Genomic DNA, 25,025 nt, shown 5'->3' with positions numbered 1-25,025 from the left:
ACTTTTGACTGGTATTGTCATTTTCTCTACTTTTGCATACTTGTGATACGTACTGTTATCAGATCTTCAACCAAAACCTTTTATTTGAAATAAGGAACCTGAATTAACAAATAACACAACAATGACATATTTCCTTTATTTCATAAACAAAGTTATGCAACACCCACAATGCCCTGTGAAAAAGTAATTGGCCCCTTACACTCAATAACTGGTTGTGCCACCTTTAGCTGCTTCAACTTAGTGACATTTATGGGTTTTCAAGCATGAACAGCTCGTTTCAAGTCCTGCCACAACCTCTCAATTGGGATTAGGTCTGGATTTTGACTAGGCCATTACAACACTTCAAATGTGTTGCTTTTTAACCATTTTCATGTAGAGTTGATTGTGTGTTTTGATCATTGTCTTGCTGCGTGACCCAGCTGTGCTTCAGCTCCCTGACTGATGGCCTGACATTCTCCTGTAGAATTCTCTGATACAGAGCAGAAATGATGGTTCCTTCTATTGAGGCAAGTCGTCCAGGTCCTGAGGCAGCAAAGCATCCCCAAACCATCACTCTACCACCACCATGCTGGACCGTTGGTATAATGTTCTTACTGTGGAACACAGTGTTTGGTTTTAGCCCGGCATAATGGGTCCCACGTCGTCCAAAAAGTTACACTTTCGAATCATCTGTCCATAGAACATTCTTCCAAGAGTCCTGATGATCATCCAGGTGCTTCCAGGTGCTTTTTGGGAAAACTTGAGTTAACTTTTTGGAGGACATTTGTCCCATTAAAGCCCAATTTCACTCCAATGCTTCCCAAAGTTGTATCAAGTTGGCTGGATGTCCTTTGGATGGTGGACCATTCTTGATACACACGGGAAACTGTTGAGCGTGAAAAACCCAGCAGCGTTGCAGTTCTTGACACAAACCGGTGCGCCTGGCAACTACTACCCTACCCTGTTCAAAGGCATTCAAATCTGTTGTATTGTCCATTCACCTTCTGAATGGCACACAAACACAATCCATGTCTCAAGGCTTAAAAATCATTCTTTAACCTGTCTCCTCTCATTCATCTACACTGATTGAAGTGGATTTAACAAGTGACATCAATAAGGGATCATAGCTTTCACATGATTTCACCTGGTCAGTTTATGTCATGGAAAGAGCAGGTGTTCTTAATGTTTTGTATACTCAGTTTATAATGGTGTGTATAGACATTATGGACAGTTTATGACTAGAAGAGGTGTGTATAGCAGTAGTTATATAGAATGAGCCATGACTATAATACAGTATAATGTATACTATACATATAAAGTGTGTTAAACAGTATGTGAAACATATTTCACTATCTCATGTTGCCTACAACTTGAAATACTCTTATATGCAAAAGTCATATTTCTCTTGTCCCGCCCCCTAAGCATTTGGGACGTGGGAGGAAAGAAAACCTGCTGTACTTCTGCTGTTTGTTTACTTTCAGTTTCATAGTACAAGGGTTCCTCCGCAGTGAGGAGATATCAGTAGTAGTGGATTCTTTATCTCTCTCTCTTTTTCATTGGGTTGATAAGTGCTAGAGCCAACGCAAACGTGTGAATTTTCAGTTTACACAGCCACCATGGAGGAGGACGCGGGAAAATCTATCCCATTCAAGTACCCCGCCTCTGACTTCTTGTTGACTGTCGGAGGTATGATGCTTTTTCTCCTGGATGTGGCACTAGACGTGTGGGCGGTGGTTACTTTTTATCAAGAAGAGGCCTATGTGTTCATGGGACTGCTGGTGTTCCTACTACTGGGCTCCTCAGCCCTGGTCCAGGTTTTCAGCTGGCTGTGGTACCACTATGACAAGGGCAGTACTGAGACCAAGACAGAGAGCCTTGTGAAGAACCTTCACTTACTCAAGATCCTTCATGTGTTCCAGATGGGAGTCTACCTCAGGTTCAGTTAAACTTTGTTGACTTAACTTGATGTTGAACTGGGAACAGAAACAGCCACGGACTGTGTTGATATCCTAAAGAACTTGTATCACCAGTGGTGGAAAAGATACCCAATTGTCATACTTGAGTAAAAGTAAATATACCTTAATAGAAAACGACTCAAGTCAAAGTGAAAGTCACCCAGTAAAATACTACTTGAGTAAAAGTATTTGGTTTTATAGATACTTAAGTATCAAAAGTAAATGTAATTGCAAAATATACTTAAAAATCAATAGTAAAAGTATAAGGGCCATTCCGCCGAATCGGTGCCTTTTCTGTCCCCAGGATATTACATGCATAAAAAGTATCTGTATAATATATTATATTGTCAAGCAAAGTTTCTTGCACTTTGTCCTAATTGCAATTTGAAGATACATCATGTAAAATCTTAATAAAAACTACCTAGAACACTGAAAAAAAAAAAGTGATTTTAGCCCATCACCACTCGCTAACACTACACCATGAAATATGATTAGAATCCTTCAGAAATCAATTTTTTTTTTTTTAAAGGTATTGTGACTATTTCCAATTTATACAAAATACATTCTCATCGGAAATTCATATGTTAGTTAAAATACACATTTTAGTTGTGTCCCCAGGATTTCAGTCAGTCCTGTTACCCGAACACACACCCCCCCCCCTAAAAATGTGGGACATTCCACAAGTCACATGATCAACAGGAAGTAGTTTGAGTCTCCTGAAGGCCATGGGAAGACCAAGGTTGCGGTCCAAACACTTAAAGACACACACTATCCCCTCCGCCCTCAAATTAAGTGAACACTTCTGATGACGTATCATACACTTGCAGGGTGAGGAAGGAATGATTTTAAAATGGACCGCCGGAAAATGGCCGGAAATTCGTCACTCTTTCACCCCGTGATGATTGTGTTTTCAGCCACCAGTAGCTTGTGGTTGCTTTATATGCATTTCAGTCAATTATGACTATATACACATACACACACCTACTGTATGATAGCTAGCAAATGAATTAGCTAACTAACATTAGCCTGCCTAGCTGGAACTTCTGAAGAATATATATAAATATTTTTATTCCTACAATTTCCAAAAGATAACCAAACAAAACATGTACTTATAACGTGTTTGCCGTCATGTGCATTAGTAACACACACTTTCTAACTTATTTGCATTCGTTTCTACTTACACTTGTATTTTGACTTCTCCATTGATGTTTAAGTTTTCGCTGACTTTTCTTAGCGGATGTACAATCGTCGCGAATTTAATTATGGGGTATTTTCACGCCTCGGAGTGAACATACTTGTACACTCGCAAAGCCGACTAAAAACGAGTGCTGAGGGGTTTACGTTGCAAACTTCCCTTGTTTGGCTAATAGTTTGGACCACCCACCAAGATGGCGACAGGGATTCCCCCAAGGGCATAAGGCGATAAGTGGATGAGGGTGTGTATTTTAAGTGTTTGGACCGCAACCAAAAGTCAGTTCACTCTTTTCTGTATGACTGATAATTTCAATCTCAAGTTACCTAAATTATTTCTTAGATATTGTTTTTTTTAAAGATAGTACCTTCAAGTGGTTTACCAAAACTAAGTGTTCTCATGCTATTAGTTTTGATGCCATGTGGCTACATTTAACGTATTTGCTAATGCTATGCTAAAAACTCAGTCCTGTTACTCATATGAAGTGTAACAGGAGTGAGAAGTTTGAATGAAATAGCCATTTTAAATGTGTATGTAACCGGTTTTGTACCGGTACCTTTCCTCGTTGTGTTCTGGTAAGGTGTAGGTGGAAGATAAGGCTCTGGACACAATTCTGCCAGTTGTCTCTCTTTTAATGACTGTATGGAATGGATACAAATACAAGGAAAAATAGTTAACTTTCTGCTGCCGTCTGGACTCTTCATCACGTGCTGAACAAACTCAGTAGTAAAAACAATCAACAATAAAGTACATGTTCCTATTTTCAAAAGACTCATTTCGTTTTATAAATGTTGTACGCCAATAATTTGCTAATAACTGCTAAATATTTCTTAGTGTACCATTATACCGGAGACATACTAATGAAGCAACAACGACATTTGACATGCCCGGGCAAGTAGCAAAATTAACGACAGCTAACTAGGCACATTAAACATGGAATACAAAATCGTCACATTTCACAACATACCTGCATGGAATGGATACAAACACAAGGCAAAAGTTAATGCTGCCGTCTGGACTCCATACAATTATATTTGCCTGATAAGACTGCAGAAAAGTCGTGAGGGGGGGAAAAAAAAAGCCTGCACCTGAAAGAGACCCTCCGTTATGCTCGTCGTTTGAATGAGGAGACCAAGGTGCAGCCTTGTAGGCGTACGTCATTTCCTTTAATAATGAACACCAACAAGACAATGCAAAACCGAACGTACCGTTCTGCAGGGCTAGACAGCACAATGCAAAAACAAGATCCCACAATCTCAGGAGGGAAAAAGGGCTGCATAAGTATGATCCCCAATCAGAGACAACGATAAACAGCTGCCTCTGATTGGGAACCATACCCGGCCAACAAAGAAATATAAACATAGATTTGCCCACTCAAGTCACACCCTGACCTAACCAAATAGAGAATAAAACAGACTCTCTAAGGTCAGGGTGTGACATCCTCTCCCGCAACAAAGCTAACTGTAGTTAGGCTAGACTTGCAAAGTTGCACTCGAACATTCAAATCAAAATTAAATGTATTTATATAGCCCTTCTTACATCAGCTGATATCTCAAAGCGCTGTACAGAAACCCTGCCTAAAACCCCAAACAGCAAGCAATGGAGCAATACGCAGATTTAAAGAGGAGTCCGTAATTTGCTTTCTAATGATCATGATCTTTTCCTCAAAGAAGTTCATGAATTTATTACTGCTGAAGTGAAAGCCATCCTCTCTTGGGGAATGCTGCTTTTTAGTTTGCTTTGCGACATTATCAAAAATAAATCTAGGATTGTTCTTATTTTCCTCAATTAAGTTGGAAAAATAGGATGATCGAGCAGCAGTGAGGGCTCTTCGATACTGCACGGTACTGTCTTTCCAAGCTAGTCGGAAGACTTCCAGTTTGGTGTGGCGCCATTTCTGTTCCAATTTTCTGGAAGCTTGCTTCAGAGCTCGGGTATTTTTTGTATACCAGGGAGCTAGTATCTTATGACAAATGTTTTTTTTTGTTTTTAGGGGTGAGACTGCATCTAGGGTATTGCGGAAGGTTAAGTTGAGTTCCTCAGGTGGTTAACTGATTTTTGTCCTCTGACGTCCTTGGGTAAACAGAGGGAGTCTGGAAGGGCATGAAGGAATCTTTGGGTTGTCTGAGAATTTATAGCACGACTTTTGATGATCCTTGGTTGGGGTCTGAGCAGATTATTTGTTGCGATTGCAAACGTAATAAAATGTTGGTCCGATAGTCCAGGATTAAGAGGAAAAACATTAAGATCCACAACATTTATTCCATGGGACAAAACTAGGTCCAGAGTATGACTGTGGCAGTGAGTAGGTCCAGAGACATGTAGTGAGGAACGCTGTATATGGCCCAGGAGGCCTGTAAACAGTAGCTATAAAAAGTGAGTGAGTAGGCTGCATAGATTTCATGACTAGAAGCTCAAAAGACGAAAACGTCTTTAAAAAAAAAATATATAAATATAAATTTGCTATCGTAAATGTTAGCAACACCTGCGCCTTTGCGGGATGCACAGGGGATATGGTCACTAGTGTAACCAGGAGGTGAGGCCTCATTTAACACAGTAAATTCATCAGGCTTATGCCATGTTTCAGTCAGGCCAATCAGTGATTAGTTCATTGACTATAACTGCCTTGGAAGTGAGGGATCTAACATTAATTAGCCCTATTTTAAGATGTGAGGTATCACAATCTCTTTCAATAATGGCAGGAATGGAGGAGGTCTTTATTCTAGTGAGATTACTAAGGCGAACACCGCCATTTTTAATTTTGCCCAACCTAGGTCGAGGCACAGACACGGTCTCAGTGGGGATAGCTGAGCTGACTACACTGACTGTGCTAGTGGCAGACTCCACTAAGCTGGCAGGCTGGCTAACAGCCTGCTGCCTGGCCTGCACCCCATTTCATTGTGGAGCTAGGGGAGTTAGAGCCCTGTCTATGTTCCTAGATAAGATGAGAGCACCCCTCCAGCTAGGATGGAGTCCGTCACTCCTCAACAGGCCAGGCTTGGTCCTGTTTGTGGGTGAGTCCCAGAAAGAGGGCCAATTATCTACAAATTCTTTCTTTTGGGAGGGGCAGAAAACAGTTTTCAACCAGTGATTGAGTTGTGAGACTCTGCTGTAGAGCTCATCACTCCCCCTAACTGGGAGGGGGCCAGAGACAATTAATCGATGCCGACACATCTTTCTAGCTGATTTACACGCTGAAGCTATGTTGCGCTTGGTGACCTCTGACTGTTTCATCCTAACATCGTTGGTGCCGACGTGGATAACAATATCTCTATACTCTCTACACTCTACACTCAAAACAATTCCTAAGAAGATCCACTTCTATGTGGAATTTTATTCCTCATCATGTCTTCTCTACTTTTGGTGGCCTTAACTTCATGTTGGTTTGCAATTATAATATTGACAAAGTTCCAGTGAAACTTTCTGCTTTTCATCGGCAGGTTTTCTTGTCATGGTCCTTAATTTATAAGCATCATTTTTCTCCACACAGAAATTATATATGGAATAATTGGGATATATTGTATAAAAATACTTCTTTGTTTTTAGAATATTGGTTACGAAATAATATCCTATTGGTGAGCCAACTGGTAAATAATATCCTATTGGTGAGCCAACTGGTAAATAATATCCTATTGGTGAGCCAACTGGTAAATAATATCCTATTGGTGAGCCAACTGGTAAATAATATCCTATTGGTGAGCCAACTGGTAAATAATATCCTATTGGTGAGCCAACTGGTAAATAATATTCTATTGGTGAGCCAACTGGTTTATAATATCCTATTGGTGAGCCAACTGGTAAATAATATCCTATTGGTGAGCCAACTGGTAAATAATATCCTATTGGTGAGCCAACTGGTAAATAATATCCTATTGGTGAGCCAACTGGTAAATAATATCCTATTGGTGAGCCAACTGGTAAATAATATCCTATTGGTGAGCCAACTGGTAAATAATATCCTATTGGTGAGCCAACTGGTAAATAATATCCTATTGGTGAGCCAACTGGTAAATAATATCCTATTGGTGAGCCAACTGGTAAATAATATCCTATTGGTGAGCCAACTGGTAAATAATATTCTATTGGTGAGCCAACTGGTTTATAATATCCTATTGGTGAGCCAACTGGTAAATAATATCCTATTGGTGAGCCAACTGGTAAATAATATCCTATTGGTGAGCCAACTGGTAAATAATATCCTATTGGTGAGCCAACTGGTAAATAATATCCTATTGGTGAGCCAACTGGTAAATAATATCCTATTGGTGAGCCTACTGGTAAATAATATCCTATTGGTGAGCCAACTGGTTTATAATATCCTATTGGTGAGCCAACTGGTAAATAATATCCTATTGGTGAGCCAACTGGTAAATAATATCCTATTGGTGAGCCAACTGGTAAATGCAGAGGGTCTTTTACTCCGTTATAATGAATTCTTATCACTTTACAAGGTCCCTGTAACACCTACAGATTATGCAATTGTTTTAGATGCCATTCCCTCAGGTGTTGCTTTATTATTCAGTAACATGTCAAGACCTGACCCTCAGAACATACCTACGATTAAATCTGTTGACTCATCAGTAGAAAAGATTAGTTTCTCTTTTGGTTCATCCAACAACACAGCGATACGAACCTTGTTTCAGCAGGATGTTGTATCTATACATTATGTCATGCCTTATTGGAATGGATTTATTCATAATATCTGTTGGTAAAAAGTTTGGATGTTGCCACACACATACCTACTTATTAATAAAATTAAGGAAGTTTCCTTTAAAATTGTTCATAAATATTATCCTGCCAACCACTATATGAAGAAGTTTAAGGAAAACATAAACTCAAATTGTACCTTTTGTAATGACCACCCAGAAACAGTGTTGCATCTTTTTTGGCATTGTATTCATGTAAGAAAACTGGCAAGACATCAGTAGATTTATAATTTAACACATTTATGAAGATTCTACACTATTGTGGAGAGATGTACTGCTTGGATTCTTTACCTACGATAGAAATAAGCTGAAACTTTTTTATGTCATTAATTTAATTATTCACAAATGTAAATTTACAAAAAAAAAAACACATTTTCTTACCTTATACAAAAAGAAATTGGACTGTATTTTAAGACAATAAAATACTCTACTAACAAAAAAGCTGTTAGAATTATAAGTATGTCCCTTCAGGTCCTTGTGTAATGTGATATTGTACCCCTAGCCCCACCCCCAGCCCAGCCCAGCCCCTAGCCCAATTGTCCATTGTATATTATTCATATATACTTGTGTTCCCACATGTACTTCCTGTATTGATTTGTAAATATATATATATTTTAAAGCATGGCTCCCGTTGATGACATCACAACATTAACTACATTTTGAAAATAATAATTCACTCTTGAAAGTAATGTAATACATCTTAAAATAACCTTTAAAATAATACATTAAAATAATTGAGGGATTTTCGGTGAAATACATAAAGTATATACATTGATTAATTATAATACTATTCTCTTGATTTTAAGTTTTGCAGTTGGAATTACTGAAGGTGTTTTCAGTTTAACATTTTGGACGACGTGGGACCCATTATGCCGGGCTAAAACCAAACACTGTGTTCCACAGTAAGAACATTATACCAACGGTCAAGCATGGTGGTGGTAGAGTGATGGATTGGGGATGCTTTGCTGCCTCAGGACCTGGACGACTTGCCTCAATAGAAGGAACCATCATTTCTGCTCTGTATCAGAGAATTCTACAGGAGAATGTCAGGCCATCAGTCAGGGAGCTGAAGCACAGCTGGGTCACGCAGCAAGACAATGATCCAAAACACACAATCAACTCTACATGAAAATGGTTAAAAAGCAACACATTTGAAGTGTTGTAATGGCCTAGTCAAAATCCAGACCTAATCCCAATTGAGAGGTTGTGGCAGGACTTGAAACGAGCTGTTCATGCTTGAAAACCCATAAATGTCACTAAGTTGAAGCAGCTAAAGGTGGCACAACCAGTTATTGAGTGTAAGGGGCCAATTACTTTTTCACACAGGGGCATTGGGTGTTGAATAACTTTGTTTATGAAATAAAGGAAGTAAGTATGTCATTGTTGTATTATTTGTTAATTCAGGTTCCCTTTATCAAATAAAAGGTTTTGGTTGAAGATCTGATAACAGTACGTATCACAAGTATGCAAAAGTAGAGAAAATGACAATACCAGTCAAAAGTTTGGACACACCTACTCATTCCAGGGTTTTTCTTTATTTTAACTATTTTCTACATTGTAGAATAATAGTGACGACATCAACACTATGAAATAACACATATGGAATCATGTAGTAACCAAAAAAAGTGTTAAACAAATCAAAATATATTTTACATTTGAGATTCTTCAAAATAGCCACACTTTGCCTTGATGACAGCTTTGCACATTCTTGGCATTCTCTCAACAAGCTTCATGAGGTAGTCACCTGGAATTCATTTCAATAAACAGGTGTGCCTTGATAAACGTTCATTTGTGGAATTTCTTTCCTTCTTAATGCGTTTAAGCCAATCAGTTGTGTTGTGACAAGGTAGGGGTGGTATACAGAAGATAGCCCTATTTGGTAAAAGACCAAGTCCATATTATGGCAAGAACAGATCAAATAATCAAAGAGAAAGTCAGTCCATCATTACTTTAAGACCTGAAGGTCAGTCAATCTGGAACATTTCAAGAACTTTGAAAGTTTCTTTTAAGTGCAGTCGCAAAAACCATCAAGCACTATGATGAAACTGGCTCTCATGAGGAACGCCATAGGAAAGGAAGACCCAGAGTTACCTCTGCTGCAGAGGATAAGTTCATTAGAGTTACCAGCCTCATAAATTGCAGCCCAAATAAATGCTTCACAGAGTTCAAGTAACAGACACATCTCAACATCAACTGTTCAGAGGAAACTGCTTAAATCAGGCCTTCACGTTCGAATTGCTGCAAAGAAACCACTACTAAATGACACCAATAAGAAGAAGAGATTTGCTTGGGCCAAGAAACATGAGCAATGAACATTAGACCGGTGGAAATCTGTCCTTTGGTCTGATGAGTCCAAATGTGAGATTTTTGGTTCCAACCGCTGTGTCTTTGTGAGACACTGGTGACACTGTCTGTGATTTATTTAGAATTAAAGGCATACTTAACCAGCATGGCTACCACAGAATTCTGCAGCGATACGACATCCCATCTGGTTTGCGCTTTGCTTTTCAACTGGATAATGACACAAAACACACCACCAGGCTGTGTAAGGTCTATTTGACAAAGAAGGGGAGTGATGGAGTGCTGCATCAGATGACCTGGCCTCCACAATCACCCAACCTCAACCCAGTTGAGATAGTTTGGGATGAGTTGGACCGCAGCCAACAAGTGCTCAGCATATGTGGGAACTCCTTCAAGACTGTTGGAAAAGCATTCCTCATGAAGCTGGTTGAGAGAATGCCAAGTGTGCAAAGATGTCATCAAGGCAAAGGGTGGCTACTCTGAAGAATCTAAACTATATTTATATTTGTTAAAAAAATTGTTGGTTACTACATGTTCCATATGTGTTACTTCATAGTTTTGATGTCTTCACTACAATGTAGAAAATAGTAAAAATAAAGAAAAACCCTTGAATGAGTAGGTGCGTCCAAACGTTTGACTGGTACACTGTGTACATTTATTTTGCCAAGCTTGCACATGCAACGCGATCAGTGTGGTCAGAAGTAAAATAACAACCCGATGTTTATATCCCAGGACAAATTAGCTAGCAACAGCAAGCTAGCTAGCTAAATTGCTATAAATGTTAATATAAATTAATATAGTTGGTTCAGAGTTCGTTTTGATATTTCAACCTGCATGTCCTGATCATGTTTGGTGTGGGTGGACAAAATCAGCAAGCACGCGAGTGGTCTGGTCAGCATGTTAGGCTGATGCAGTGCTAGAAGTGTCACTACAGCTCCGGGTTTGATCCCGGGTTGGGTCGCAGCCGGCCGTGACCGGGAGACCCATGAGGCGGCGCACAATTGGCCCAGCGTCGTCCGGGTTAGGGGAGGGTTTGGGATGTCCTTGTCCCATCGCACTGTGGCGGGCCGGGCGCAATGCACGCTGACACGGTCGCCAGTTGGACGGTGTTTCTTCCGACACATTGTTTGGCTGGCTTCCAGGTTATGCGGTCAGTGTGTCAAGAAGCAGTGCGGTTTGGCAGGGTCGTGTTTTGGAGGACGCCTAGCTCTCTAGCTTTGCCTCTCCCAAGTCCGTACGGGAGTTGCAGCAATGGGACAAGACTGTAACTACCAATTTGAATATCACGAAAAAGGGGTAAAAAATAAACAATTTACAAATGAAGCATTTGTGTTTATTGAATCTGCCAGATCAGAGGCAGTAGGGATGAGCAGGAATGGAAAAGGGGGATACCTAGTCAGTTGTCCAACTGAATGTATTCAACTGAAATGTGTCTTCCGCATTTAATCCAACCCCTCTGAATCAGAGAGGTGCGGGGGGCTGCCTTAATCGACATCCACGTCTTCGGAGCCCGGGGAACTGCCTTGCTCAGGGGCAGACGACACATTTTTACCTTGTCAGCTCTGGGATTCGATCCATCAACCTTCCGGTTACTGGCCCAACGCTCTAACCACTAGATAAGTGTGTGAATTGGACCATTTTTCTGTCTTGCTAACAAGTAGTTTTGGGTGTCAGGGAAAATGTTGTCAAATAGATAGTGAAGTACAGTACACAATAATAACTGTATATGTGGCTGTCATTTTAGATATGCTGGTCTGGTGAGGATCTCGATATGTGGCTTCTGCAGTAAAAAGCGTTGCATGGAGGACATCGCCGTGTATCTGACCCATGACCTTAGCCTGCTGCGCCTCATCGAGACCTTCTCTGAGAGCGCGCCACAGCTTGTCCTCATGATTACCATCATCATCCAGAGGGGAATGGTGGAGCCCATTACAAGTACGTAAAAGCAAACATTGTGTTCTAAGTAATTCTAAGACCTAGAGGTACAGTTGAAGTCAGAAGTTTACATACACTTAGGTTGGAGTCATTAAAACTCGTTTTTCAACCACGCCACAGATTTCTTGTTAACAAACTATAGTTTTGGCAAGTCAGTTAGGACATCTACCTTGTGCATGACACAAGTAATTTTTCCAACAATTATTTACAGACAGATTATTTGACTTATAATTCACTGTATCACAATTCCAGTGGGTCAGAAGTTTACATACACTAAGTTGACTGTGCCTTTAAAAAGTTTGGAAAATTCCAGAAAATGATGTCATGGCTTTAGAAGCTTCTGATAGGCTAATTGACATAATTTGAGTCAATTGGAGGTGTACCTGTGGATGTATTTCAAAGCCTACCTTCAAACTCAGTGCCTCTTTGCTTGACATCATGGGAAAATCAAAAGAAATCAGCCAAGTCCTCAGAAAAAACATTGTAGACCTCCAAGTCTGGTTCATCCTTGGGAGCAATTTCCAAATGCCTGAATGTACCACGTTCATCTGTACAAACAATAGTACGCAAGTATAAACACCATGGGACCACGCAGCCGTCATACCGCTCAGGAAGGAGACACGTTCTGTCTCCTCGAGGTGAACGTACTTTGGTGTGAAAAGTGCAAATCAATCCCAGAACAACAGCAAAGGACCTTGTGAAGATGCTGGAGGAAACAGGTACAAAAGTATTTATATCCACAGTAAAACGAGTCCTATATCGACATAACCTGAAAGGCCGCTCAGCAAGGAAGAAGCCACTGCTCCAAAACCACCATAAAAAAGCCAGACTACGGTTTGCAACTGCACATGGGGACAAAAATCATACTTTTTGGAGGAATGTCCTCTGGTCTGATGAAACAAAAATAGAACTCTTTGGCCATAATGACCATGGTTATGTTTGGAGGAAAAAGGGGGGATGCTTGCAAGCTGAAGAACACCATCCCAACCGTGAAGCACGGGGGTGGCAGCATCATGTTGTGGGGGAATTAAAATTATGTGGATATATTGAAGCAACATCTCAAGTCATCAGTCAGTAAGTTAAAGCTCGGTCGCAAATGGGTCTTCCAAATGGACAATGACCCCAAGCATACTTCCAAAGTTGTGGCAAAATGGCTTAAGGACAACAAAGTCAAGTTATTGGAGTGGCCATCACAAAGCCCTGACCTCAATCCTATAGAAAATTTGTGGGCAGAACTGAAAAAGCGTGTGCAAGGAAACCTACAGACCTGACTCAGTTACACCAGCTCTGTCAGGAGGGATGGGCCAATATTCACCCAACTTATTGTGGGACGCTTGTGGAAGGCTACCCAAAACGTTTGACCCAAGTTAAACAATTTAAAGGCAAAGCTACCAAATACTAATTAAGTGTATGTGAACTTCTGACCCACTGGGAATGTGATGAAAGAAATAAAAGCTGAAATAAATAATTCTCTACTATTATTCTGAATCTTCACATTCTTAAAATAAAGTGGTGATCTTAACTGACATAAGACAGGGAATTTTTACTAGGATTAAATGTCAGGAATTGTGAAGTTGAGTTGAAGTGTATTTGGCTAAGATGTATGTAAACTTCTGACTTCAACTGTATATCTGGATATAAGTTATATAGCTTGTAACTAGGCCCCAGAATTTTCCATGGTCTGGCCCTACTCATAATTTAAGAGGTGACTGACTCCAGACCTGATGATACATTTGTATAATTCCTTTCATTGACAGTTTACTTGATATAACATCCTGAATTTGTTTTTTTTTCTCTCCCCCAGTCTTAAAGGCACTTGGTTCAGTGTCTGCCATCGCCGTAAGCGTGACCATGTACCACCGCTCCCTGCGTTCCTTCCTCCCAGACAAGGCCAAGCAGGGCTGGATCTCCTCAGTGGTCTACTTCATGTGGAACCTGCTCCTGATTGGTCCACGTGTGGCAGCAGTCGCTCTCTTCGCCTCGGTCTTCCCCTGCTTCATCGCTGTCCACTTCCTGTCTTCCTGGATGGTTCTATTTTTTGTCGCCTGGCAACTGAAGACAGACTTCATGGACAGCGCCGGCGGAGAATGGCTCTACCGGGCCACCGTAGGTCTCATCTGGTACTTCAGCTGGTTCAGCATAGTGGAGGGGCACACCAGGCAGCGGAGCACCATCTACCACACCTGGATAGGAGTGGATATTGGGATGCTTTGTGGTTTTTGGGTGTGGCAGATGATGAAGAACCCTCCATATTTTGAACTGCCACTAGATCCCTATGTCATCTTTGTCATTATGATCTTACTCTACATAGCTGGGCTCTGTCTCAAGGTGATATACTACAAGTTCTGTCACCCAAAGATTACAAAGCTAGGAGAAGTCGATCTGAGGTTGGAGCTGGTGGGGGTCTCCCAAAATGGGAAAGATGAAGTTGACTTTAGGTTTATGGGTCAAACAGAACGTCCGGAACCGTCCGTCAGGTTCAATAAAAGGATGAGGAATTTAGCTGATAACTTTTACTCTTAATCCGGATGATGAGATCCCTCCTACACATTGAAAAGACTGTATGGGCTTGTTCAACATTGCAGCTGACAAACCCAGCCAGGCAACTGCCAACTGACTGATCTACAAATTACGTTGGATCATAAATAACTACTCATTATTTGTAGATCAGTAACAATTTATCCACAATGACTTAAAGATCTGTCTGTTTTCAATCCATCCTTGTACTTGATTGATGAATTAAGGTCAGTAATTAGTAAGGATCTCCCCTCACCTGGTTGTCTAGGTCTTAATTGAAACCAAAATCCCACACTTGGCCCTCCGTGGAATGGGTTTTGCACCCCTGCCCTACTTAAATGAACCATCTCTACAGCTTGAAACACTGAGAAATGTTGACACTTTCATTGGAATGGAGAAGAAAAAAAAAAAAAAGTATGAATGTATGTATTCACTACTGTAAGTCGCTCTGGATAAGAGCGTCTGCTAAATGACTAGAATGTAAATGTAGACAAGGATGGCGATACTAGACAGTTCTGTTTGGCACTGTGCATTTCTAATATGAAGGTAAACATTACAGTAATGTTTATCGTGGTCATGAACTTGTCTTATTAATGTGATCTCGTGAGAACAGCTAACCAGGGTTACTTATTGACAGTGGTGGAAAAAGTACTAAATTGTCATACTTTAGTAAAACGTAAAAGATACCTTAATAGAAAATGACTCAAGTAAAAGTGAGTCACCCAGTAAAATACTACTTCAGTAACTCTAGAAGTATTTGGTTTGAAATATTCCAAAGTAAATGGAATTGCTAAAATATACTTAAAATGTCAAAAGTAAAAGTTTAAATAATTTCAAATTCATTATTACGCAAACCAGACAATGTTTTTATTTATAGATAGCCAGGGGCACACCAACACTCAGACATCATTTACAAACGAAGCATGTGTGTTTAGTGAGTCCACCAGATCAGGCAGTAGGGATGACCAGGGATGTTCTCTTGATAAGTGTGTGAATTGGACCATTTTCCTGTCAAAATGTAACGAGTACTTTTGGGTGTCAGGGAAAACATATGGAATAAAAATAGGCAAAAAGATACCACAGAAAACTACTTAAGTAGTACTTTAAAGTATTTTTACTTAAGTACTTTACACCACTGCTTCCTGAAATGTTAGCAGGGCATGGACTCTGTCAGGACTAGATGGTAAAAACCTTGAGGGGATGTGAGAATGTAATTTTAACAGTGCGGTTGGGTGGCCAGTTCTGAGTGAATGTGCCAATGTCCTCAGTCTTTGTGTGCAGTGTGCTGGACTGTCTGGTTTCATGTGTGTGATGCGAATGTGATCCTTTTTGTACAGTGATGCCAAAGGCAAAAAAATATTAAAAAAATGTCCATACAGGTGATGAAGCACTTTGGAAGATGACGTATAATCTTATTGCTAATTCACTGCAGAGTGTACGCACGTATGCAAAACACTAAAACACCGACAATGAAACCAGGCACCTTCAAAAGTACTTTTATTTGTATTTACACTAACATCAGTATTCTTAATGTACACAAGACAACCTTATTGGGCCTTCAACAGTGTTCCGGTCCCATACAAAAAAAACTGGGGTGGGAAAACACATTCGACTCAGTTATACACTACATGACCAAAAGTATGTGGACACCTGCTCGTCAAACAACTCATTCCAAAATCATGAGCATTAATATGGAGTTGGCCTCCACTCTTCTGGAAGGCTTTCCACTAAATGTTGGAACATTGCTGCGGGGACTTGCTTCCATTCAGCCACAAGAGCACTAGTGAGGTCGGACACTGGTGTTGGACGATTAGGCCTGGCTTGCAGTCGGCGTTCCAATTCATCCCAAAGGTGTTCGATGGGGTTGAGGTCAGAGCTCTGTGCAAGGCAGTCAAATTCTGCCATACCGATCTCGACAAACCATTTCTGTATGGACCTTGCTTTGTGCACAGGGGCATTGTCATGCTGAAACAGGAAAGGGTCTTCACCAAACTGTTGCCACAAAGTTCGAAGCACAGAATTGTCTAGAATGACATTGTATGCTGTAGCGTTAAGATTTCCCTTCACTGGAACTAAGAGGCGTAGCCCGAACCCTGAAAAACAGCCCCATTATTCCACCAAACTTTACAGTTGGCACTAATCATTCGGGCAGGTAGCGTTCTCTTGGCATCCGCCAAACCCAGATTCGTCTGTCGGACTGCCAGATGGTGAAGCGTGATTCATCACTCCAGAGAACGCGTTTCCACTGCTCCAGAGGCCAATGGCAGCGAGCGCCACACCACTCCAGCAGACGCTTGGCATTGCGCATGGTGATCTTAGTTTTCCATGGCCGCACACAAGCCTATCTCATGAAGTTCCCGACAAACAGTTATTGTACTGACATTGCTTCCAGAGGCAGTTTGGAACTTGGTAGTGAGTATTACAACCAAGGACAGACTATTTTTACACGCGTCAGCATAGCGGTCCTGTTCTATGAGCTCGTGTGACCACTTCACGGCTGTGCCATTGTTGCTCCTAGACGTTTCCACTTCACAATAACAGCTCTTACAGTTGACCGGGGAAGCTCTAACAGGGCAGAAATTTGATAAACTGACTTGTTGGAAAGGTGGCATCCTATGACGGTGCCACGCTGAAAGTCACAGAGTTCTTCAGTAAGGCCATTCTACTGTCAATGTTTGTCTATGGAGATTGGATGGCTGTGTGCTCGATTTTATACACCTGTCAGCAACGGGTGTGGCTGAAATAGCCAAATCCACTAATTTGAAGGGGAGTCGACATACTTTTGTATATATAGTGTATGTTTCATCATCTTGAGTAGAGCCAAATACATCCCTACAAGCATGAACAAGTTGAGCCAGATGTATCCCTACAAAGCTATGTACCTTCATAGCTCATTGCATTCGACAGTTGAAATAGTACAAAAAAAAACATTTCCATGACAGCCAACACAGACTGGTCAAAATGCAGAAGTACAGAATCACACTTTTTGTTAGCAACAGAGTACTTTAAAAAAACAGAAACCGTCACTGATAGAAATACTGTAAACATCTGACAAAAAAAAAAACGAAATCATACCAACCAAAAGGTGAAAAGCAACACTAGAGATGTGATCAGCATGACAATGAGCAATAACAGTTTAAATGTTTTTGGTTGGGAGTTGATTGATTTCCATGATGTTAGATATTGAAGATGTGGGTCAGAGGATCAGGCTTGTTTGATCTTATATTCACATCTCTGGAGAAAAATAAATTTAAAAAATAAAAAACTTGTGGAAACAGATCGTAATATGAATGTGCAGCCAGTAAATTAAAGACACCGGTCTGTCTTGTCAACTTCACAAAATTCCATGTCCAAGACACCCCTTCCATTCCAAAGAATCTAATTCATCATTTTCCAATGCTTACTATTTCTCTCATGTCCCTTAGTGGTACTGTTACAGACTACTTTATATGTTTCACCAGATGTATGGTGGATCTGGACACCACTCAAAGTACCATGTGATTGAGATGTGATTGTCTAAGCAGTGAAAGCAAGATACAGTGACAAAAAAAAAGGTCAAATAAACTAAAAAGGTGGTGACAGCGGGTTTCAACATGGAAACGGATGCTCTGACTTAGAGGACAAGGGTGTGACTCGTCTTGACAGCAGAGCATTTCAGCTGTAACATTTATGTATTGGCAGGACAATCAAAACTGAATAAAAACTGAACTGTAAAAAGGGAGAAGGGGAAGAAAACAAAAATCACATAGTAACCATCTCCGTGTTGCTGATGGTTAAAAATAAAAAGTTTCAGCAGATTAATGATGGTATAAAAAAAAGTAGTTGTAGTAAAATAAAAGACTTCAACTAAAGTGTGTAACAACCATGTGTGATCATGTGTTTAACACATCTGAAGTATTTCCTGTAGAGATGACGCATGTATAGATATATAATATAGAGGGTTGAAAAAGGCACAGTATGCATATATATATACAGACACACAAAGAAATACACAAGAAAAACATTCTTACTGGTCAAGCCGTAAGTGTCAAAATGATCGTCATCATCGGGCTCAGTATTGTTCAGTCGTAATCTCACATGGACCAGGGATTCATAACATCAACCCTCTAACCACCTCACGACCAGCTAACCCCCCCAGTCATTCCTGGTGTTTTTCCCCAATATTTATAATAACGACGCTAGATTGACTACACTGCACACAGTGGCGGTAGGCCTATATTTATATTTATAATAACAATGCTAGACTGACTACACTGCACACAGTGGCGGTAGGCCTATATTTTTTTGGGCAGCCGGTCCCGTACAATCAATAGCACATTTAGAGGTCCCAATACACCACCACTATGGTAACCACCACTATGAAATAATGGGGTTGTGTGTGAGCCTCACGAATCAAAATGGAGGAAAATCAATTGGAGATTGATTCTACAACAGAGACATAGAAACATTTCCATTTATCAATGACAACACTTGAGCTTTGTGACGCAAATTATCCGTCATGTTGTGACAATCTAGACCACCTTGGGCAGACAAATCTCCTGTGACTTCTTGGTCTAACATCATTTCCAGTATTGAACAATAACATAACAAAGTGATTGCATTGTGCGATTTGCCATCCCTTCCAGCCAACTGCTTTTTAAAAATACTCATTGTCAAGTTAAGTCTCTTTGCAGGAATTCAAGGACACTTAGGGCTGTGCTCTGAGGAACAGTTACTCCAAGGGGAGGTTTCTTCGACAGGTTATGTAGACACGTTCACATCAGCGTCTCGCTGAAGAAGATGCACATTGTTTTGAAAGCCCATCCTTGGTTTCTTAGATGTAAATGTACAGAAAGGCCTGGTTTGGCTGTTCTCACAGAAAGGCCTGGTTTGGCTGTTCTCACAGAAAGGCCTGGTTTGGCTGTTTTTATGATTAACTACATAGTAACCTGGCGTCCTTGATATCATGCAGTGGAATTCAGGTTAGTTAGGGTCTTCATGGAGTCATTCTGACCACACATCAGTTATGTAAAAAGACCACAGAAGTCAGTTAGGCTGTTGAAGTCTGTGACACAGTGGAGAGGTCAGGACAGCGGAGGTCTCTATGGAGAACACGTCAGTACTGTTAGTGAACTAGTGGAAAGGTTACATCCAGAAGGTCAATTGAAGGTCATTAAGTAGCCATCTAATCATATGCTTTGAAAAGACAAATTATTACCAACCCTCATCAATGATACCTCAGTCATTTGGAATTTAATGCTTTGGAATGAGTGCAAAACAACCTTTTAAAAATACAAATTATAAAAAACATTCGAAGTGACATCCTTTCATGAATAGCTACCCTACAGAAAGAGAAATAGGAAAAGTGTAAGCTCTAAACAACCATAAGTGTCCGTCCGGGATGCCAGACAGGGCTGCAGACCTTTGCTTTAGTCGATCCACTAACAAGAGGCTACGTCCCAAATGGCACCCTATTCCCTATGTAGTGCACTACGTTTGATAGGGCCTAGTGCTCTCATCAAAGAATGGTGTACTGCATAGGGAAAAGGGTGTCATTTGGGATGCAGACAGAGAGAGAACAGAGGAAAACAGCCTGTGGGTTGTGGAGCCAGAGACTACAGACACTTCGGGGGAAAGAGATATGGGACTGGTCTTAATTTTAGTCATGTCCTGCCTGTCGGTGTCGGTCAGTGGGTCGCTGCTGCTGCTGCTGCTGCTATGCCCCAGTGATCAGGCTCAGTCTTTAGAAGATAGCTGCCATATGGAGAGTGTTGCTGGGGAGGAGGAGCTCTACAGCAGAGAGTAGGTCTGTCTGTCCAGTCTGCTTCCCAGCCACTGACACCCCCAAAGTCCACCTCAGATCAGTCCACGGCCATCACACGGGGAAAAGAGCGACACACTAGAGCCAGCAGGTGTTTGAGGGATGGTGTGGAGCTGAGGACATAATAATGTCACTCCACAAGCAAACAGAAGGGTTGGGGGGGGGGGGACCGACCAAGTTTACCTTTGTGTCTAACCTCCATTCCTTCCGCTCTACAGGAAGTCTAGTTCCAGGGCTTGATGGAGGGATACCAGGTCCCCGTGGGTGGTGATACGCCAGAAAGGCATGTTGTGCTGCAAAGAGAGGAGGGAGACGGCATGAGGAACCACCAGTCAAATAAATACTCCAAGACTTATTTACTGCAGTGCTGAGTGTAAGTGGTGAATAGCAGAAGTACTTGGGGCCCTGATTCCGAGCCCGAATTAAGCGCATAAATGGAACACATTCTGACCTTGAATTTAAGATTGAGAGTAGCATGTTATTCACCCGCTATTCGTTCAGGGTGAAGATCTCAGAAATGAAAAGGTGTGTCTACAGATATACTCTATTCTGACCTTGACTTCATTTTATTATAAATTCCACCGCCTTCATGTGTGAGGAAACCATGAATAAGATTGAGCAAACCTACCGGCTCCAAGTGGAAAAAGCATCTACTTTATGTTTTTTGCGATAAAAATAACAGCATTCTCCATGCACGGTAACGTATAATAGGTAAGAGTTATTGATAAGACCTAGGTAAATGAGTAATCCATTTGGAGAAGGGGATTGTAAATACACAAAGCAAATTGTTTTAGATGATTTGTCCTGATGATCCCCGGAGATGAATGTGAAACCATTTTATATGGAAGCAAACTGAAAATCATATCAACATGCCGTGTATTGCGGACCCTTTTCCACAGTGAAATAGGCTATAAAATAGCTGTGCTGTTACTCAGAATTGTAATTGTGTGCCCTCATAATTTGCGTGGATTAAATTTGGACACCCAAGTTATAGGCTTCTGTAGGGCTGAACCTGCTCAGTTGATGTATACGCATTCAAATGTTTTCATTATGCCCAGGTTTTTCTCCGTTTTATTTTACAATTTGTATCATGTTAAATATTAGCCACTATCCGGGAGCCACCATCAGTAATACCCACATACATTTAGAACTGCCACTTTAGTGTTAGTTTTAAATGTGCAGCTTACATTTAGCATCATTCCATTCTGTTGACCTTTCCTTCCTCTGTGTAGTTGTTCCTGAGGGTCACTAGCATGAGTGGATCATATTACATCATGTTGTGCAATAATTTGGGACATGTAGCCTATTGGAATCATTATGGAACTGAGACCACATGTAACAGTTTAAACCTGGAATCAGGGCCTTGGCGAACAGCAGATGTACTTGGCGAACAGCAGAAGTACTTGGCGAACAGCAGATGTACTTGGCGAACAGCAGATGTACTTGAGCGAACAGCAGAAGTACTTGGCGAACAGCAGAAGTACTTGGCGAACAGCAGAAGTACTTGGCGAACAGCAGAAGTACTTGGCGAACAGCAGAAGTACTTGGCGAACAGCAGAAGTACTTGGCGAACAGCAGAAGTACTTGACGAACAGCAGAAGTACTTGACGAACAGCAGAAGTACTTGGCGAACAGCAGAAGTACTTGACGAACAGCAGAAGTACTTGGCGAACAGCAGAAGTACTTGGCGAACAGCAGAAGTACTTGGCGAACAGCAGAAGTACTTGGCGAACAGCAGAAGTACTTGGCGAACAGCAGAAGTACTTGGCGAACAGCAGAAGTACTTGGCGAACAGCAGAAGTACTTGGCGAACAGCAGAAGTACTTGGCGAACAGCAGAAGTATTTGACATACTGTATGCAACAAAGAATAAATGATTCCCAGCTGTTTGTTAAGTTTTAATAACTTGCCAAAATGCTTTGATCGTACCCTGAGAATATGCAGTCCTAAAAGCGGTTCCCTAATGCACTAAGCCTACCTGTTTTGCTGCGAATTCCTCATCACGACCGTCTCCAATCACCACATAGGTCACATTCTTCCCAAAGCGAGAGACGATCCGCTCAAAGCAGCTTTCTTTCCCTGCGGAAAGACCACAGGACAAGCAACTGGAGTTAATATATTTCATCCAATTTGGATCAAACACAAATATTTCAAAGGTATACTTCGGAATTTTGGCAATGGAGCCCTGTATCTACTTCTCCAGAGTGAGATGAACTCTTGGATACCATTTTTAAGTCTCTTGTATCCAGTATGAAGGAAGTTGGAGGTAGTTTTGCGAGCCAATGCTAACTAGCGTTAGCACAATGACTGGAAGTCTATGGTATCGGCTAGCATGCTAGTAGATAAAGGGACACATTGTGATTTTGGCAAAGTATCCATTAAGTTAAACATCTGTTAAGGTCAGTGTGTGTGCGGTTTGGTTTACCTATCTTGGTGGCGCTGTAGATGTTCTCTATGGGGAAGACGTCCCCAAGGCCATAGAGCAACACTTTGGCCAGAGCAGGCACCAGCTGGGTGGTCGTCACCAGGACATTCATACACTTACCCCTGTGGACACACATACGGACACGTGAGAGAAGAGGAAGGACACACACAAAAAACTTCTATATACGGTCTGATCTAAATAAAAATATCAAGTTAAAAACTGGAAGATGAGAATAAACTCTCTAAATGTCAAACTCACTGAGCTGACCTGGACTGGATAAGCAGCAAGGATTTGAGTGCTGTGCTGAGCCAGGCGTCTGTCATATTCTCCATCTCAGACTGGAGCCGGAGGAGAAGCTCCCTCTTCATGGGACTCAGCAGGCCTGGAGGAGAGAGAGAGGTTAGAGGTGTTTCTACCCGAGCAGGCCTGGAGGAGAGAGAGAGGTTAGAGGTGTTTCTACCCGAGCAGGCCTGGAGGAGAGAGAGAGGTTAGAGGTGTTTCTACCCGAGCAGGCCTGGAGGAGAGAGAGAGGTTAGAGGTGTTTCTACCCCAGCAGGCCTGGAGGAGAGAGAGAGGTTAGAGGTGTTTCTACCCGAGCAGGCCTGGAGGAGAGAGAGAGGTTAGAGGTGTTTCTACCCGAGCAGGCCTGGAGGAGAGAGAGAGGTTAGAGGTGTTTCTACCCGAGCAGGCCTGGAGGAGAGAGAGAGGTTAGAGGTGTTTCTACCCGAGCAGGCCTGGAGGAGAGAGAGAGGTTAGAGGTGTTTCTACCCGAGCAGGCCTGGAGGAGAGAGAGAGGTTAGAGGTGTTTCTACCCGAGCAGGCCTGGAGGAGAGAGAGAGGTTAGAGGTGTTTCTACCCGAGCAGGCCTGGAGGAGAGAGAGAGGTTAGAGGTGTTTCTACCCGAGCAGGCCTGGAGGAGAGAGAGAGGTTAGAGGTGTTTCTACCCGAGCAGGCCTGGAGGAGAGAGAGAGGTTAGAGGTGTTTCTACCCCAGCAGGCCTGGAGGAGAGAGAGAGGTTAGAGGTGTTTCTACCCCAGCAGGCCTGGAGGAGAGAGAGAGGTTAGAGGTGTTTCTACCCCAGCAGGCCTGGAGGAGAGAGAGAGGTTAGAGGTGTTTCTACCCGAGCAGGCCTGGAGGAGAGAGAGAGGTTAGAGGTGTTTCTACCCGAGCAGGCCTGGAGGAGAGAGAGAGGTTAGAGGTGTTTCTACCCGAGCAGGCCTGGAGGAGAGAGAGAGGTTAGAGGTGTTTCTACCCGAGCAGGCCTGGAGGAGAGAGAGAGGTTAGAGGTGTTTCTACCCCAGCAGGCCTGGAGGAGAGAGAGAGGTTAGAGGTGTTTCTACCCGAGCAGGCCTGGAGGAGAGAGAGAGGTTAGAGGTGTTTCTACCCGAGCAGGCCTGGAGGAGAGAGAGAGGTTAGAGGTGTTTCTACCCCAGCAGGCCTGGAGGAGAGAGAGAGGTTAGAGGTGTTTCTACCCCAGCAGGCCTGGAGGAGAGAGAGAGGTTAGAGGTGTTTCTACCCGAGCAGGCCTGGAGGAGAGAGAGAGGTTAGAGGTGTTTCTACCCCAGCAGGCCTGGAGGAGAGAGAGAGGTTAGAGGTGTTTCTACCCGAGCAGGCCTGGAGGAGAGAGAGAGGTTAGAGGTGTTTCTACCCGAGCAGGCCTGGAGGAGAGAGAGAGGTTAGAGGTGTTTCTACCCGAGCAGGCCTGGAGGAGAGAGAGAGGTTAGAGGTGTTTCTACCCCAGCAGGCCTGGAGGAGAGAGAGAGGTTAGAGGTGTTTCTACCCCAGCAGGCCTGGAGGAGAGAGAGAGGTTAGAGGTGTTTCTACCCCAGCAGGCCTGGAGGAGAGAGAGAGGTTAGAGGTGTTTCTACCCCAGCAGGCCTGGAGGAGAGAGAGAGGTTAGAGGTGTTTCTACCCGAGCAGGCCTGGAGGAGAGAGAGAGGTTAGAGGTGTTTCTACCCGAGCAGGCCTGGAGGAGAGAGAGAGGTTAGAGGTGTTTCTACCCGAGCAGGCCTGGAGGAGAGAGAGAGGTTAGAGGTGTTTCTACCCCAGCAGGCCTGGAGGAGAGAGAGAGGTTAGAGGTGTTTCTACCCGAGCAGGCCTGGAGGAGAGAGAGAGGTTAGAGGTGTTTCTACCCCAGCAGGCCTGGAGGAGAGAGGTGAGCACGACGCAACGCGGAGTGCCTGGATACAGCCCTTAGCCGTGGTACACTATATTTA

The 25,025-nt window shown here is 42.3% G+C and overlaps 2 protein-coding genes across 9 annotated transcripts in view; one reads left to right on the top strand and one right to left on the bottom strand.

The window, feature by feature from the left end:
• Positions 1-1,464: 1,464 nt before the first annotated feature.
• LOC106589031 (XK-related protein 8) lies at positions 1,465-18,278 on the top strand. Its single transcript, XM_014178676.2, has 3 exons — positions 1,465-1,915; positions 11,878-12,068; positions 13,873-18,278. The coding sequence occupies exons 1-3, from the start codon at positions 1,596-1,598 to the stop codon at positions 14,589-14,591; spliced, it is 1,230 nt and encodes a 409-aa protein (XP_014034151.1). The 5' UTR covers positions 1,465-1,595; the 3' UTR covers positions 14,592-18,278.
• Positions 16,066-25,025, bottom strand: part of LOC106589035 (eyes absent homolog 3) — a 35,320-nt gene continuing 26,360 nt past the window's right edge. For 7 of the 8 annotated variants that reach the window (XM_045709252.1, XM_045709251.1, XM_014178682.2 and 4 more), the window contains 4 exons: positions 23,068-23,191; positions 22,810-22,931; positions 22,363-22,463; positions 16,066-20,678 (listed from right to left, as the gene is read on the bottom strand). In XM_045709252.1, coding sequence (XP_045565208.1) covers positions 20,598-20,678; positions 22,363-22,463; positions 22,810-22,931; positions 23,068-23,191 — 428 coding nt within the window. In that variant the 3' untranslated portion in view covers positions 16,066-20,597. The remainder of the gene's footprint in view (positions 20,679-22,362; positions 22,464-22,809; positions 22,932-23,067; positions 23,192-25,025) is intronic. The other variant, XM_014178685.2, reaches the window with a different exon arrangement.

Source organism: Salmo salar, chromosome ssa27 (assembly GCF_905237065.1).
Source record: "Salmo salar chromosome ssa27, Ssal_v3.1, whole genome shotgun sequence".
Classification (NCBI taxonomy): Eukaryota; Metazoa; Chordata; class Actinopteri; order Salmoniformes; family Salmonidae; genus Salmo; species Salmo salar.
This window is presented reverse-complemented; position numbering and strand designations above follow the sequence as displayed.

Excerpts from the sequence above, each read along its gene's own strand:
- LOC106589031 (XM_014178676.2), top strand. The coding sequence starts at position 1,596 with ATGGAGGAGGACGCGGGAAAATCTATCCCATTCAAGTACCCCGCCTCT. Across the intron at positions 1,916-11,877 it reads CAGATGGGAGTCTACCTCAG|ATATGCTGGTCTGGTGAGGA; the intron begins GTTCAGTTAAAC and ends CTGTCATTTTAG. Across the intron at positions 12,069-13,872 it reads AATGGTGGAGCCCATTACAA|TCTTAAAGGCACTTGGTTCA; the intron begins GTACGTAAAAGC and ends TCTCTCCCCCAG.